The 17,647-nt window shown below is 41.4% G+C and overlaps 1 protein-coding gene across 1 annotated transcript in view; it reads left to right on the forward strand.

Annotated features, from left to right (window-relative positions):
• The window catches only part of rragd (ras-related GTP binding D), a 52,374-nt gene extending 41,759 nt beyond the window's left edge, over positions 1-10,615 (forward strand). Inside the window, exon 7 of the mRNA XM_085142675.1 lies at positions 10,344-10,615. Within this exon, the coding sequence (XP_084998801.1) occupies positions 10,344-10,495 (152 nt within the window). The 3' untranslated portion in view covers positions 10,496-10,615. The remainder of the gene's footprint in view (positions 1-10,343) is intronic.
• The last annotated feature ends 7,032 nt before the right edge of the window (positions 10,616-17,647 follow it).

Consider the following 17,647-nt stretch of genomic DNA (forward strand, 5'->3'; position numbering starts at 1 on the left):
AATGAATCATTGTGTCCTCAGTGGTGTGTTTGCGTAATCGTAGTCTTTCACTAAACGTCCTCCTGTGACTGGCCAGCATGTCATGAAGTGGATGGAAGGTAATGTCCAGCATCGTCCTTATGTACGACAACATCTGCCTCTCCACAGTCCAGCTCCCTCCCCACGACATTACTGGCCTTGCAGACCAGTTTATTGAATCTGGTGCTATCTGCAACCCTGCTGCCCAGCATGACACATCATAGAGGATGGCACTGGCTGCAGCAAACTCTGAGCATTGTCTGACAGATATGAAAAGACTCAACCACCTTCAGAAAATAGAGACGTGACCTTATGTACAATACAATACAATTTTATTGATATAGCACGTTGAAAGCCAGGGTGTACACCAAAGTGCTTCACAATTAAAATAACGGTAAATGATTACACTGAACAGTAAGTCATTAAAACAAGGTAAAATACAGAAAGTAGAGAAAACAAACAAAAAGCATTAGTAAATAGAAACAGGGAGATAACATGATTATCCAGAGAAATGAGTAGCGATACAGCAGTTAATGAGCGGTGAGAATTAGCGAGTCGGAAAAGCCAGGTTGAATAGGTAAGTTTTCAAGCGTGCGTTAAATGATTGAATGGAGTCAGAGGCGCGAATGGCAGCAGGAAGACTATTCCAGAGGTTTGGTGCTACAGAGGCAAAAGCACGATCACCCCCTTGGTGCCTGGGCCAGAAGTAACTGACCGGAAGATTGTAAAGAACGGCTGGGAGTATAGAGACTGAGGTATTTATAGTCCTCCACATTTACCTCCTGGATTGAAACAGGGATCGCTGGTTTCCTGCCTTGAGAACACGGGGACTCACTCCTGTCTGTCCCAGCAAACCTGCCTGTAGCGTGATATGGTACTACAAGGTCATTAAGATAAGATGGGGCCTGATTATTTAAGACCTTGTATGTGAGGAGCAGGATTTTGAATTCTGGATTTAACAGGAAGCCAAAACAGGAGAAATCTGCTCTCTCTTTCTAGTCCCTGTCAGGACTCTTGCTGCAGCATTTTGGATTAACTGAAGGCTTTTCAGGGAGTTTTTAGGACATCCTGATAATAATGAATTACAGTCGTCCAGCCTGGAAGTAATAAATGCATGAACTAGTTTTTCAGCGTCACTCTGAGCTAAACTCACCGATCCTTCAAACTCCTATCTCCATTCAGTCATCTTAGTTTATAAATGTAGGCCCTTCTCAACTCTTCTGTTTTCACATCAAAGCACAATTTAAAATCAGTCATTGTTCTTAAGTATTTGTAACTGTTCATTACCTCCATTTCTGGTTGTTATTGTGTGTGAGCTGGAGAGAATGGTCAATAATCATGAGGCTTGGCTCTAAAAAGGAACCATAACACAATTTTGAGATGAATTTCATTACTAGGTCATGGCGTATTTCATTATTTTCCTGGAGGCTTATGAAAATTTGTCATTTCTGTTTTCAGAGGACAGTTGTGCTTGCAGTTTTATCATGTCCTGAGGTGCTAAATTTCACCTTCATGATTTTTTAATAAGGGCCTTGTATGATGTTGCTGTCAGCATTTACACTTTACATTCAGTTGTTGTGCTTGGTGTCTGTATGCCTATAGTTTAGCTCTGCTGTTATTCTTTGGTCTGACTTTATCTCCCTCATGTTGCTTGGTAACAGGCGGATGTTAATGTTCAGTGAGTGACAATAGAAGAGTTTTCTTTCCCCTTGAGATTAAAAGTCTCCATGGAGATGATCTACTGTTCAGCCTCACCTTTAAGGAAAACTGTTTGCGAGGGAGGGACAGAGCATGTGCAGTTTACAATCTTAAGGTGTGACTGTGCTTGAACTCTTTTAGATTCTGCAAAACGCTGGAGTCGGGGGAGAGGGTTGGTACCCTCTGATCAGTTTTGTTATCTCACTCCCAAACACAAAAAGCGCTCTATTGTCTGACAAAATGAGCAAGAGTGTTCAAAACTATTTGTGCATCTATTTGTGCAATGATGCACAAATAGATGACCGTAAAGAAACCATGAAAACCAAATCTAGATCTATACATTTTTTGTTTTTTTTATGGCCTCAGATATGGTACCTTTGGACTTTCCCTTGTATTTAAGGGTTGTTCTTCAGACATCATATAAGTAGGGATGGGTATCGTTTAGGTTTTATCTGATACCGGTGCCAAACTGGTACTTTTGAAACGTTGCCGGTGCTTAAACGGTGCTCAAACCGGTGCTTAAAGAATGGAGAACACAAAATTGGTCCAAAAACCTCTCATGTTCAGCTGTTTTTTTTTTTGTAAAAAGATAACAATGTTAGCCTTTTCTGCAGCTATGGGGCATATATGGCATCACTCTTGGCTGGAAGCAGTGCTTAAACAATGGAAAAACACCAATTTTGTCCAAAACCCTCTCATGTTTAACTGTTTTCCACTTTTTCTTTGGTCATTTTAGCCTTTTTGGCCAGGGTGAAGGGAGTATCTGCCATCAAACAAGAAGACAGCCGCATGTAACTCTGATGATGTTTTGCTAGTTCACCTTACATGCATTAATGTAATAACGTGGTTAGCCTACTCAACGTAAATTACACACGAACAACATTAAGCTACTCACGCAGAGAAGAACGGCTGCTGCTGCATCATCATCCTCATCATTTCTGCTACACTGGCAGGGCTAGGGGCCAGGACTCTACTCTTCAGCTTTTTGGGGGATGTTGCTAACTCCGGGTCAGATTCAATTCAATTCAATTCAATTTTATTTATATAGCGCCAAATCACAACAAATGTCGCCTCAAGGCGCTTCATAGATACAGAGAAAAGCCCAACAATCATATGACCCCCTATGAGCAAGCACTTTGGCGACAGTGGGAAGGAAAAACTCCCTTTTAACAGGAAGAAACCTCCGGCAGAACCAGGCTCAGGGAGGGGCGGGGCCATCTGCTGCGACCGGTTGGGGTGAGAGAAGGAAGACAGGATAAAAGACATGCTGTGGAAGAGAGACAGAGATTAATAACAGATACGATTCAATACAGAGAGGTCTGTTAATACATAGTGAGTGAGAAAGGTGACTGGAAAGGAAAAACTCAATGCATCATGGGAATCCCGCGGCAGCCTACATCTATTGCAGCATAACTAAGGGAGGATTCAGGGTCACCTGGTCCAGCCCTAACTATATGCTTTAGCAAAAAGGAAAGTTTTAAGCCTAATCTTAAAAGTAGAGATAGTGTCTGTCTCCTGAATCCAAACTGGAAGCTGGTTCCACAGAAGAGGGGCCTGAAAACTGAAGGCTCTGCCTCCCATTCTACTTTTAAATACTCTAGGAACAACAAGTAGGCCTGCAGAGCGGGAGCGAAGTGCTCTAATAGGGTGATATGGTACTACAAGGTCATTAAGATAAGATGGGGCCTGATTATTTAAGACCTTGTATGTGAGGAGCAGGATTTTGAATTCAATTCTGGATTTAACAGGAAGCCAATGAAGGGAAGCCAAAACAGGAGAAATATGCTCTCTCTTTCTAGTCCCTGTCAGTACTCTTGCTGCAGCATTTTGGATTAACTGAAGGCTTTTCAGTGAGTTTTTAGGACATCCTGATAATAATGAATTGCAGTAGTCCAGCCTGGAAGTAATAAATGCATGAACTAGTTTTTCAGCGTCACTCTGAGACAGGATATTTCTAATTTTAGAGATGTTGCGCAAATGGAAGAACGCAGTCTTACATATTTGTTTAATATGTGCGTTGAAGGACATATCCTGGTCAAAAATGACTCCAAGGTTCCTCACAGTGTTACTGGAGGCCAAGGTAATGCCATCCAGAGTAAGAATCTGGTTAGATACCATATTTCTAAGCTTTTCAGCGCCGAGTACAATGACCTCAGTTTTATCTGAGTTAAGAAGCAGAAAGTTAGTGGCCATCCAAGTCTTTATGTCTTTAAGACATTCCTGCAGTTTAACTAATTGGTGTGTGTTATCTGGCTTCATGGACAGATAGAGCTGGGTGTCATCTGCATAGCAGTGAAAATGTATGCTATGTCTTCTAATGATGCTGCCTAGGGGAAGCATGTATAATGTAAACAGAATTGGTCCTAGCACTGAACCCTGTGGAACTCCATAATTAACCTCAGTGTGTGAAGAGGACTCTCCATTTACATGCACAAATTGGAGTCTATTAGATAGATATGATACAAACCACTGCAGTGCAATACCTGTAATACCTACAGCATGTTCTAATCGCTCTAATAGAATATTATGGTCAACAGTATCGAATGCTGCACTAAGGTCAAGAAGGACAAGCACAGAGATGAGTCCACTGTCAGAGGCCATAAGAAGATCATTTGTAACCTTCACTAAAGCTGTTTCTGTGCTGTGATGAGCTCTGAAACCTGACTGAAACTCTTCAAATAAACCATTCAATTCAATTCAATTCAATTCAATTTTATTTATATAGCGCCAAATCACAACAAATGTCGCCTCAAGGCGCTTCATAGATACAGAGAAAAGCCCAACAATCATATGACCCCCTATGAGCAAGCACTTTGGCGACAGTGGGAAGGAAAAACTCCCTTTTAACAGGAAGAAACCTCCGGCAAAACCAGGCTCAGGGAGGGGCGGCCATCTGCTGCGACCGGTTGGGGTGAGAGAAGGAAGACAGGATAAAGACATGCTGTGGAAGAGAGACAGAGATTAATAACAGATACGATTCAATACAGAGAGGTCTGTTAATACATAGTGAGTGAGAAAGGTGACTGGAAAGGAAAAACTCAATGCATCATGGGAATCCCCCGGCAGCCTACATCTATTGCAGCATAACTAAGGGAGGATTCAGGGTCACCTGGTCCAGCCCTAACTATATGCTTTAGCAAAAAGGAAGGTTTTAAGCCTAATCTTAAAAGTAGAGATAGTGTCTGTCTCCTGAATCCAAACTGGAAGCTGGTTCCACAGAAGAGGGGCCTGAAAACTGAAGGCTCTCCCTCCCATTCTACTTTTAAATACTCTAGGAACAACAAGTAGGCCTGCAGAGCGGGAGCGAAGTGCTCTAATAGGGTGATATGGTACTACAAGGTCATTAAGATAAGATGGGGCCTGATTATTTAAGACCTTGTATGTGAGGAGCAGGATTTTGAATTCAATTCTGGATTTAACAGGAAGCCAATGAAGGGAAGCCAAAACAGGAGAAATATGCTCTCTCCTTCTAGTCCCTGTCAGTACTCTTGCTGCAGCATTTTGGATTAACTGAAGGCTTTTCAGTGAGTTTTTTGGACATCCTGATAATAATGAATTGCAGTAGTCTAGCCTGGAAGTAATAAATGCATGAACTAGTTTTTCAGCGTCACTCTGAGACAGGATATTTCTAATTTTAGAGATGTTGCGCAAATGGAAGAACGCAGTCTTACATATTTGTTTAATATGTGCGTTGAAGGACATATCCTGGTCAAAAATGACTCCAAGGTTCCTCACAGTGTTACTGGAGGCCAAGGTAATGCCATCCAGAGTAAGAATCTGGTTAGATACCATATTTCTAAGCTTTTCAGCGCCGAGTACAATGACCTCAGTTTTATCTGAGTTAAGAAGCAGAAAGTTAGTGGCCATCCAAGTCTTTATGTCTTTAAGACATTCCTGCAGTTTAACTAATTGGTGTGTGTTATCTGGCTTCATGGACAGATAGAGCTGGGTGTCATCTGCATAGCAGTGAAAATGTATGCTATGTCTTCTAATGATGCTGCCTAGGGGAAGCATGTATAATGTAAACAGAATTGGTCCTAGCACTGAACCCTGTGGAACTCCATAATTAACCTCAGTGTGTGAAGAGGACTCTCCATTTACATGCACAAATTGGAGTCTATTAGATAGATATGATACAAACCACTGCAGTGCAATACCTGTAATACCTACAGCATGTTCTAATCGCTCTAATAGAATATTATGGTCAACAGTATCGAATGCTGCACTAAGGTCAAGAAGGACAAGCACAGAGATGAGTCCACTGTCAGAGGCCATAAGAAGATCATTTGTAACCTTCAATAAAGCTGTTTCTGTGCTGTGATGAACTCTGAAACCTGACTGAAACTCTTCAAATAAACCATTCCTCTGCAGATGATCTGTTAGCTGTTTGACAACTACTCTTTCAAGGATTTTTGATATGAAAGGAAGGTTGGAGATTGGCCTATAATTAGCTAAGACTGCTGGGTCTAGAGATGGCTTTTTGAGTAAAGGTTTAACTGCAGCCACCTTGAAGGCCTGTGGTACATAGCCGATTATTAGAGATAGGTTGATCATATATAAGATCGAAGAATTAATCAATGGCAGGACTTCTTTGAGCAGTTTTGTAGGAATGGGGTCTAAAAGACACGTTGATGGTTTGGAGGAAGTAATTATTGAAGTTAACTCAGAAAGATCGATTGGAGAAAAAGAGTCTAACTTAACATCAATGGAACTAAGAGTAGCTGTAGATAATATTACATCTGTGGGATGATTATTGGTAATTTTTTCTCTAATGATAAAAATTTTATTTGTGAAGAAGTTCATGAAGTCATCACTAGTTAACGTTAAAGGGATGGTTGGCTCAACAGAGCTCTGACTTTTTGTCAGCCTGGCTACAGTGCTGAAGAGAAACCTGGGGTTGTTCTTATTTTCTTCAATCAGTGATGAGTAGTAAGCTGTTCTGGCTTTGCGGAGGGCTTTCTTATAAAGCAACAAACTATTTCTCCAGGCTAAATGATGATCCTCTAAATTTGTGACACGCCATTTCCTCTCCAGATTACGAGTCATCTGCTTTAGGCTACGTGTTTGAGAATTATACCACGGGGTCAGGTACTTCTGATTAGAGACCTTAGTTTTCACTGGAGCTACAGTATCCAGAGTCGTACGTAGTGAGGAGGTGAAATTATTAACAAGATAATCGACCTCTGTTGGGGTAGCGTTCAGATAGCTGCTCTGCTCTGTGTTGGTACAGGGCATTGACGATGATAACAGTGGCTGGATTATATTCTTAAACTTAGTTACAGCGCTTTCAGAAAGACATCTACTTTGATAAAGTCCACTCTCCACTGCTGCGTAATCAATTATTGTAAATGTAAATGTTATCAAGAAATGATCAGACAGGAGAGGGTTTTCAGGAAACACTGTTAAATGTTCAGTTTCTATGCCATATGTTAAAACAAGATCTAGAGTGTGATTAAAGTGGTGGGTGGGTTCTTTTACATTTTGAGAGAAACCAATTGAGTCTAACAACAGATTAAATGTCATGTTGAGGCTGTCATTTTTAGCATCAACATGGATGTTAAAATCACCCACAATAATTATTTTATCTGAGCTCAGAACTAAATTAGATATAAAGTCTGAGAAATCAGACAGAAACTCTGTGTAAGGCCCAGGTGGACGATAGATGATAACAAGTAAGACTGGTTTCTGAGTTTCACAGCTGGGGTGGACAATGCTAAGCATCAGGCTTTCAAATGAATTAAAAGTCTGTCTTGGTCTTTCATTAATTAATAGACTGGTGTGAAAAATTGCTGCCACACCGCCCCCTCGACCTGTGCTTCGAGATTTCTGGTAGTTAGAATGACTCGGGGGTGTTGATTCATTTAAACTAACATAATCATCCTGCTGCAACCAGGTTTCTGTAAGGCAGAGTAAATCAATTTGTTGATCAATTATTAAGTCATGTACTAACAGAGACTTGGAGGAGAGAGACCTAATATTTAATAATCCACATTTCACTGTTTTACTCTTTGGTTCAGATGTGGATACTGTATTGTTCTTTCTTTGTGATTGTTTAAGTTGTTTGTTGCTGGTTTTTAGTTTGTTTTTTGTCTTTTTGGAAGCAGACACAATCTCTATGGAGATGGGTTTTTGGGGGGGTAGCAGGAGGAGAGAAGCTGCAGAGAGGCGTGTAAGACTGCAACTCTGCTTCCTGGTCCCAACTCTGGATAGTCATGTTTTGAGGAGTTTAATAAATTTGTCGATATTTCTAGAAATGAGAGCTGCTCCATCCAAAGTGGGATGGATGCCATCTCTCCTAACAAGACCAGGTTTCCTCCAGAAGGTTTGCCAATTATCTATGAAGCCCACATCGTTTCTGGGACACCACTCAGACAGCCAGCAATTTAAGGAGAACATGCGGCTAAACATGTCACTCCTGGTCTGATTGGGGAGGGGACCAGAGAAAACTACAGAGTCCGACATTGTTTTGGCAAAGTTACACACCGATTCAATATTGATTTTAGTGACCTCCGATTGGCGTAACCGGGTGTCATTACTGCCGACGTGAATTATGATTTTATTGAATTTACGTTTACCCTTAGCCAGCAGTTTTAAATTTCCTTCAATGTCGCCTGCTCTGGCCCCTGGAAGACAATTGACTATGGTTGCCGGTGTCTCTAGCTTCACATGTCTGAGAACAGAATCACCAATTACCAGAGTTTGACCCCCAGCGGGTGTGTCACCGAGTGGGGAAAAACGGTTAGACACATGAACGGGTTGGTGGTGTACCTGGGGCTTCTGTTTAGGACTACGCTTCCTCCTCACCGTTACCCAGCCTTTCCCCAGCTGCTTGGGATCTGCCTGGGAACAGCTAGCGGGGCCTACGCTATCTTCGGCTGCACCAGCTACAGGGGCCTGGCTAGCTAAGGGTGAGAGCAGGGTGCAAAGCCAAGTCTCCAGTTCAGTAATCCTGGCCTCCAGAGCTGCAAATATGCTACATTTGTTACAGATATCATTACTGCTAAAGGAGGCCGAGGAGTAACTAAACATCTGACACAATGAGCAAGAAAGTGCAGAAGGGACAGGTGAAGTAGCCATGGTGCTAACGGGTTGGCTACGAGCTAAGCTAGCGAAACAGTACAGAGACAGTGAGTGAATACTTTGGCTATAAATTAGGTAGTGAGTACACAGAAAGTGTGCTTCGGATGAAGCACGTGAAGATTATACTGTGAAAAAAGAATGTATTTAAAAGTTGTTAATTAAACTGCTAAGCAAATAAGCTACTCAGAAACACCACTGTGTTTGAGCAGGAACAGGAAGCGATACTATACCACAGAGCGAGCGAACACCAAGTGACAGCGCCACCGACAGATAACAGGCGACCCGCCTGTAGATGTGCTCGGTGTGAGGTCTCGCAGCAAGCTATCAAATACGGCGCATTTTTCGGCTTTAAAAAAACCTCATCTGGGACTCTCCTCAGCTCTTTCTGGGACAGTGGCGCGGCTGCCCCTCTGTTGGTCTTCCTTGGTCTCTTGTGTTCTGGGGGCCTCTGGATGTCTGGGGTTTTGATCTCCTCCATACCTGCTTCATGCCCTGGAGGACGGGGCAGTGGCCCCCCACACCCTCTAGCAGATCATTACATGAGGGAACCTTTTAAGAAAACAAGCGCGTCCATGCTCACAGGTGTACACACGGGTGATCACACACACAAACTACACCCTTTTTGGCTCCTACCTCAATGCACACTGTGCTGTCGATCTTACGTGCTGCACAATAATGTTTAATATTTAGTATTTACTGTCATATTCCCATATATCATTGTGATGTGGTTTATTGTATTACTCTCGTTTTCTTCTGCTTGTTTTCTTTTTTCTTTCTCAACAGGTGATCCAGGTGATCGATATATGTATTTTTTTTTTTTTTTTCTTCTGCTTATTCTGTTGGTTTTTGTTTTTTGCCCTTCTCCCCCGTCCCTCTTCTCAACTGTTTTTCTTCCCCTCTTTCTTTCTCCCTTTTCTTTCCCCCAGTCAAGTCTGTCCCGTATTCAGCAAGTGAAAATAAAATAAAGAATAAAAGGTGAATCAAATGGACCATTACGGCAAAGCTGGGATGGTCAATTTGGTAAAGAAAATCCGTTGGGCATCTTTCTTCGCCTTTAGACAATAATTCTGATGGCAAAAGAACCAAACGGGACAGGCAAGAAAAAAAAAAAAAAAAAAAAAAAAACCCGCTATGCGTCACCAGGTGTTTCATCAGATTTGAGGTGTTACCTCCTTTGACAGCATCACAGTATCATCTTAAAGCACTTGTTGCAGCTGCTGAGTTTGCATCTTTTGCTGCGAAGTACAGCCAGACTTTGACCGCTTCACCTTGGGCATTTTTAATCTGTAGCTCTGCTCTAAAAGAACGTAGGTACCTGGGCCGGCCTACTATCCTCGGAAACGTAAAATGATTGGCTAGAATTCAAAGTGTATCACATCTCAGGAAAAATAAAGCACCGAAATGTGCGCTGCTTTTCGCTCTGGTTACTACCGTTTATGTCAGAACCGGTGCCATCATGGCACCGGATACCGGTACCCATCCCTACATATAAGTGTTAGAAAGTATTTTCATTTCTAACAAATGTGATTCTGTCCTCTCTCTGACAGGACTGATTGACTACAACTTTCACTGCTTCAAAAAAGCCATCCAGGAGGTTTTTGATGTTCGCGTAAAGGTTCAACAGAGCCGAAAACTCCTCAACCAAAGGAGGTGGAGTAAACTGACTCTGACCAGCGGAGTGTGCAGCAGCACCCACTAACAACTGTACCTGAGCTGCACCCTGATGGGTTATATAAATTGTTTTCTTAGTGTGAATCATTTGCTCCATTCAGCCCCCCAGTGTCTTTCACTTGCCTATTTTTACTGGGCAAAAAGAACACAAGAAAACTAAACTACACAAAAAAATTAATAGTACATTTGAAGATGTTTATGATGGGAACCTGAACCAATTAGTGTGTTAATGTGAAAAAATACTTTTAAAATAAAGAATTATACAAGAGGCAGTAGAATAGAAGATCCCTTTATTGTCATTGTACAACAAAATTTTGGAAACTCAAGTTCCCCGACTGTATAGTGAAGTATGGAAGTTGTGATGGAAAAGCTTTTTAAACCGTATTTTCAGCCAAAGAGACATCCAGGAATGTGTTAAGAGAAACTGGGGAAGACACACACCGAAGGACTGCAGATTGGACCCAGACTGGTATTTAGCCATGTGGCAAACTGGTGCCACACACATGCAGTTTTTATGTCCCACTGACCACTGAAATGGACATTCTCTCCCTCCCCCATTTAGTTTGATAGGAACTTTACATAGACCAAATGAAATGTCTGATTATGTGTCAGAGGGGTTTTCAAGTGGTGAGACCTGTTCTGATTTGTCAGTTATTATCCTTGTTTCAGTAGAAGAGGGGAGTCAGCATCTCTTTTCTATACAGTATTTTCATTAACAACTGAGTCTTCTTGCTAAAAGTTAATGTGAAAATGTAAGTAAATGTGATGACTGAAGTGTTTCCTTGTTCCCTGTATTAAAAATGTTCATGTCTATCTCTTATAATGGCTGTCACACAGACACTTCCAGGTGACTTATTTCAGTTAGATATAGACTAGACTATTGGACTGGAACAGACACTGAATTTCTCTCTGGCTCCTTCCCTGCTGAAACCACCCACTAACACTCAGTTTGTCTGTGAAGGTTCTCAGTAATTCAATTCAATTCAATTCAATTCTATTTATATAGCGCCAAATCACAACAAAAGTCGCCTCAAGGCGCTTCATAGATACAGAGAAAAACCCAACAATCATATGACCCCCTATGAGCAGCACTTTGGCGACAGTGGGAAGGAAAAACTCCCTTTTAACAGGAAGAAACCTCCAGCAGAACCAGGCTCAGGGAGGGGCGGGGCCATCTGCTGTGATTGGTTGGGGTGAGAGAAGGAAGACAGGATAAAGACATGCTGTGGAAGAGAGACAGAGATTAATAACAGATATGATTCAATACAGAGAGGTCTGTTAACACATAGTGAGTGAGAAAGGTGACTGGAAAGGAAAAACTCAATGCATCATGGGAATCCCCGGCAGCCTACGTCTATTGCAGCATAACTAAGGGAGGATTCAGGGTCACCTGGTCCAGCCCTAACTATATGCTTTAGCAAAAAGGAAAGTTTAAAGCCTAATCTTGAAAGTAGAGATAGTGTCTGTCTCCTGAATCCAAACTGGAAGCTGGTTCCACAGAAGAGGGGCCTGAAAACTGAAGGCTCTGCCTCCCATTCTACTTTTAAATACTCTAGGAACAACAAGTAGGCCTGGTCATCCAGGTCATCGTAGTCTAAGGAGCTTGGAAAGAAAAGTGTCTGGACTTCTTTAAGTTGCTTGAAAACGTTTCACCTCTCATCCGAGAAGCTTCTCCACCATTTGACCTTAGAACTGAAGAAGCTTCTTGGATGAGAGGTGAAACATTTTTAAGCAACTTAAAGAAATACAGACACTTTTCTTTCCAAGCTCCTTAAACACTCAGTTTCATTTCCTCACTTATGCGGCTGTTGTCAACCACATACAGGAGCATATTCATATGCACAAATACATCTTTACAAGCCTAAAATCCTGGTCCTTGACGTTCATGGATTTCATGGATTTCAACTGTTCTAAAGCTTTAAGCCGTATCTTCTATTCTGCGTCTGATTTTATGTTAAACCACGGTCAGATACTATTTATGACAATTACAGCCATTCTGTCATCTCCTCCCTCTCCCTTTCCTATACACACACACAAAGTGTAGCTTAGATATCCATGTGTACATGTGTGTGTAGTGTAGTGTGCCTCTTAGCCAGGTCACCAGTGGATTCAGTGGATTGCATAACAGCTGCTAGTGTCTTTGTCTGAACTACAATGTGTTACATAAGCAAATTTGATGTTCACAGATATAATCCGGTCTGTGCTCCCTGAGTACTTCCCATCTAGGATTTCCAGCATATCCTCGTCCTGAGCTCAACACTCACCTAGCCCCACAGCTGCTTCAGTTTGACATAACTTTGCATAAAGGCAGATCAAAACGTCAAAATGAGCTATAGTGGTGTGAAAAAGGGTTTGCCCCCTTCCTGATTTCCTATTTTTTGTGTATGTTTGTCACACTTAAATGTTTCAGATCATCAACAAATTTAAACATTAGACAAAGATAACACAAGTAAACACAAAACAGTTTCTAAATGAGGAAAAATATCTTGTTGATCCTACCCTGGAACACCACCAAGTCATTGGTTCAGGTATGTGGATGACACCTGGGTGAAAATTAAATCTCAGGATGTACCACAATTGACGGATCACATTAACTTGGTGGACCAAGACATCAAATTCACCAGGAAGGATATGAAAAGTGGCAGGTTAGCCTTCTTAGACTGTGAGATTTCCATCAGTAATGGGGGACATCTAAAAGCTGACGTGTACCGTAAACCTACACATACGGATCAGTATTTAAGGTTTGACTCTCATCATCCACTGGAGCACAAACTGGGCGTCATCAGGACGCTACAACACAGAGCGAACACCATCCCCACTGACACAGCAGCCAGGGAGGCAGAAGAACATCAAGAAGGTCCTGAGTAAATGTGGTTATCCCAGCTGGACTTTTGTCAAAGCTGGGAAGGCTCCTAAAGAAAGCTGCAGATGATCCAGGAGAGAAGAACAACCGCTGCCTAAGAGAAAACCTGTAGTGATCCCATATGTGTCAGGAGTATCGGAGCAGTTGAGACACATTTTTTCTAAACACCGGGTCTCTGTGGCTTTTACACCCCAAAACACGCTGCGCCAAAAATTGGTCAACCCCAAGGATCGGGTCCCCGACACAAACAGAGAAACATAGTGTAGCTGTTAAGTGCAGGAGGATTGCCAAGATTTATACATCAGGGAAACCAAACAACCTCTGGCAAAGCGGACGGCACAACACAGAAGAGCCACCTCGTCAGGCCAGGACTCTGCAGTCTGTTTACACCTACAGGCCAGTGGACACTCTTTCAATGATGAGGATGTAACATCCTGGACAGGGAGGAACGCTGGTTTGAGGGCGGAGTCAAGGAGGCCATTTACGTGAAAAGGGAAAGACCATCTCTGAATCGAGGAGGGGGCCTAAGGGTACATCTGTCACCATCTTACATGCTGTGATTGCAGCCATTCCCCAACTCTCTGTGAATGGTACTCATGGTCATTGATCAGTGGTCATGAGAATTTGCATAATTGAATGAAGGTGACCTCCCAGCCCATTGTTCCTTCAGTGGGCTGGTTTTAGTCATTATGCAAATGTCCTGTTTATAAGATTGGGGAAACCTGCAGTCAGCTGAGCGCCATGTACCACATAAAATCGGTTCGAGGTCAGTAAGCACAACTGGAATTCATACATAAGGCTCACCGGATTATAAGGTGCACTGTCGATTTTTGAGAAAATTAAAGGATTTTAAGTGCGCCTTATAGTACGGAAAATACAGTATGCCATATCTGCAAAGTTAGAAACATCCTGTCTCTACATCCTGTATTTTCATGAATTTATTACTTCTAGGTTGGACTATTGTAATGCGTTATTATTAGACTTTCCTAAAAACTCTGAAAAGCCTTCAGTTCATCCAAAATGCTCCAGTGAGAGTACTGGCTAGAATACTACAGAGTCTCGATTAATCGCCCAACTTATCTTAAAGATCTGATAGTACCATTTCACCCCATAGAGTATTTCGCCCTCAAACTGCAGGCTTACTTGTGGTTCTTAGTAGGGGTGCAACGATACACAAAATTCACGGTTTGATATTTTTTCGATACAAAAAAATGTTCATGTTTTTTTAATTTGTCATTAATTAAAATTATAAATATATATTTTAACTCAAAAGTACAGTTTTTAAATGTAATGTTGCTGAAACAACAAAATAATAAAAAAATTAATCTATCTGATCGCGAAATCACTCATCTTTGTAAAAGAGAGTTTATTACAGAGAAATGTCTCTTTCCAAAATAAAAGCTATACTATACGCTTCTTCTGGGGTATATTCTCAGCAGCATATTAAACATATCAGGTCCCCATAAGGAGAATCATGTGCTAACGGCTGTCTAAATGACTCGGGTAAAGTTTGTAGCATGCTGCTTGTTGTTTTTGTCTGCTTCCACTTGTCTTTGCACTAGGATGATGTCGGAGTAAATGTGCAGTCATATTCGTTGTGTTCCCACTAGTGCTGTCAGCGTTAATCTTGTTAAAATGACATTAAAATCATAACGCCGCAAATCTCCGTTAACGAGCTACCGCGGATCGCCCCGTGCGTGGGGCTGGACGGCGTCAACACGTTAACGAGCTAACTGTGCTAACGCACTAGTTCCCACTAATGTAATTGAGCATTGCGTGGCACATCCGACATACTGTTTTACTTTTGTCCATGACGCGCTTACCTTCAAGGTCATACGTCACTTGAAGACCAAAATAGTTCCAAACGCCAGATCTGAATGAGGGTGGGGGAGGTTCAATTTGCCATGTTGCAACAAGCTTAACTTCTGTCTCGCTAGCTTGCGCTGCGCTCAGTGGATCTGCGCTTGACAGTGCACCCTAGGCGGAGTAGTCGAACGCAGATCCACTGAGCTCTCAACACAGACAGCATCGTCAGAAGACAAGTTGATAAAATAAATTTTACATTTTGTATTGTTCGATACATATGTGTACCGAACCGAAAGCACTGTATCGAACAGTTCAATATCTATACGAGTATCGTTGCACCCCTAGTTCTCAGGGTATTTAAGTAGAATTGGAGCCAGAGCCTTCAACCCCCTTCTGTAGAACCAGCTCCCAGCTTGGATTTGGGAGAAAGACACCCTCTCTACTTTTAAGTTTAGGCGGGATCAGCAGATGGCTCCAGCCCCTTGAGCCTGGTTCTGCCAGAGGCTTCTTCCTGTTAAAGGGGAGATTTTCCTTCCCATTATCAACATAGTACTTGCTCATAGGGGGTCTTTTGATTGTTGGCGTTTTCTCTGTATTATTGTCTTTACTTTACAATATAAAGCACCTTGAATCAAGTGTTGTTGTGATTTGGCACATGTAAATAAAACAGAATTGAATTGAATTCAGTTTCCCCCTCCCTCACCTGCTTGTGCATATATTGTCATAGTGTCTCTTTGTCTTTTGTCTCTTCGTCCCTTATTCTTCAGTGCTGTATTTCACTGATGTGTGTTTATTGTTCATTCTGTAATTTTTGATCAGCCTGTAATAAAAGCTTGGTTCATGCACTTTGTGTCCTGAGTCTTGTATTTGGGTCCTTTTACATTAATCTCCAACCTCTATTTATATGCCCTTTTCCTTTTTCTTGTTTGTGGGTTTATTTTAATTTTAATGTTTGCAACCTGCTATTTCCATTTTAGGTTGAAAAACACAGTCAGAAGTGACTCATTCAGACAACTGTGACATCATCCTGTTTGATTCAGTGTTGAAATGGCAAACCGAAAACTCCTGACAGGTAAAATGAACCCAGTAAACATAAAACCTAAAAATACTGCTCGCCCGGGAAGAAGTCTGTGATATGAGACATGAAGAGGCTTCCAAAGTGAATATCCAGCAACACCATCTGAAGATCTGTTCTGCTTCAGCTTGCTGCTGTGCACCATGGGAGGGGGCATGTGTGTGTAAACTAGCATTACTAATGCTGTGCTTTTCTTTTAGAGGAGGTGGCAAGCACCTTGTGTTTTTGAATAGGCTGTTAACCTTAGCCTTGTTTGCCTGGTTTTATTGGGTTTATATGTTTCTCATTGGCTTGTTTTTGCTTATTAAACCTGATTAATTTATCTTTTGATTCTTTGATTTATGTGACCCAAGGGAGGCTTGCAGGGATGAGCTGCCATTTTTCTTTTAATATTCACCTTTTCATATTCTTTGGTTAACATGGAATTGAGGTGTAGGTTTATAAATTTTCTATTGACCAAGTTAATCAGTTGATGATGTGCTGTTTTAAATTATAATTTACAATTGTACTCGTTGGCTTTGACCCTCCCTGAAATGATCTTAGGGACGAGTCCCACACTGTAGAATCAAATTAGTTCCCAGAACTTAAAAAAATTATGCAAACTCATTGCCTCAAATAAATTGAGTAAAGCTGACTTAAGATGACTAAGTTAGGACAACTTTTTCATTGCACATATACAGTACTAAGAATAACTTGATGTTTCTGATTGTGCAATACTAATTATTTACCCTAATTGTTTATATATTGATATAACACTGTATGCAAGTATAATTCAAAAAGAATAATTAACAACACTTCTTGTAATGGTGTTTAAAATCAACCCAACTTTTGTTTTCAAATGCAAAAAAGTATATCAGCTAACATGCTGGACACTTGTTCTGCTAAACAAAGAACAATTATGTTGCCAACACTGTTGATAATCTTAGAATGAAACAATGTCTCTGATGTAACTATTCTGAAACTAAGTTTAGGTTTTCTACAACTTTGTTTTGCAAGTTACATTACTTATATAATCAATATTGACCAGTCACAAGTGCAGTCTCTAGCTCAAACAACACATTGACTTGTTTCCTGTCCAGATGGATTTAGGTGATCCAAATGTAAGTGCAGAAGAAAGTCTTTAACTTCCCTTAAGTACAGTGGCAGTGGATGTGGGTTGGAGATGCAATGACCTTGAACCTCCATCTGTGACTTAGGAATCTCTCTCTCTCTTGTTAGAACACCAACTTATTTGCTTTCTTAAAAAAAATAATCTGCATTTGCTGTTGAACAGATCCCAATCTAGACAATCTCAGGCTCCCTCCCCACCGGAGAGGTGACATTCAATGTCAGTCTGGACAGCCCTGACCACCACCCGACACACAATAGTGTCATGACAGCATCTTTTTTTAAAGAGCTCTGCAAACACAAACAAAACTTGCAGACTTCACTGTATA

This window comes from Neolamprologus multifasciatus, chromosome 19 (assembly GCF_963576455.1).
Source record: "Neolamprologus multifasciatus chromosome 19, fNeoMul1.2, whole genome shotgun sequence".
Taxonomy (NCBI): domain Eukaryota; kingdom Metazoa; phylum Chordata; class Actinopteri; order Cichliformes; family Cichlidae; genus Neolamprologus; species Neolamprologus multifasciatus.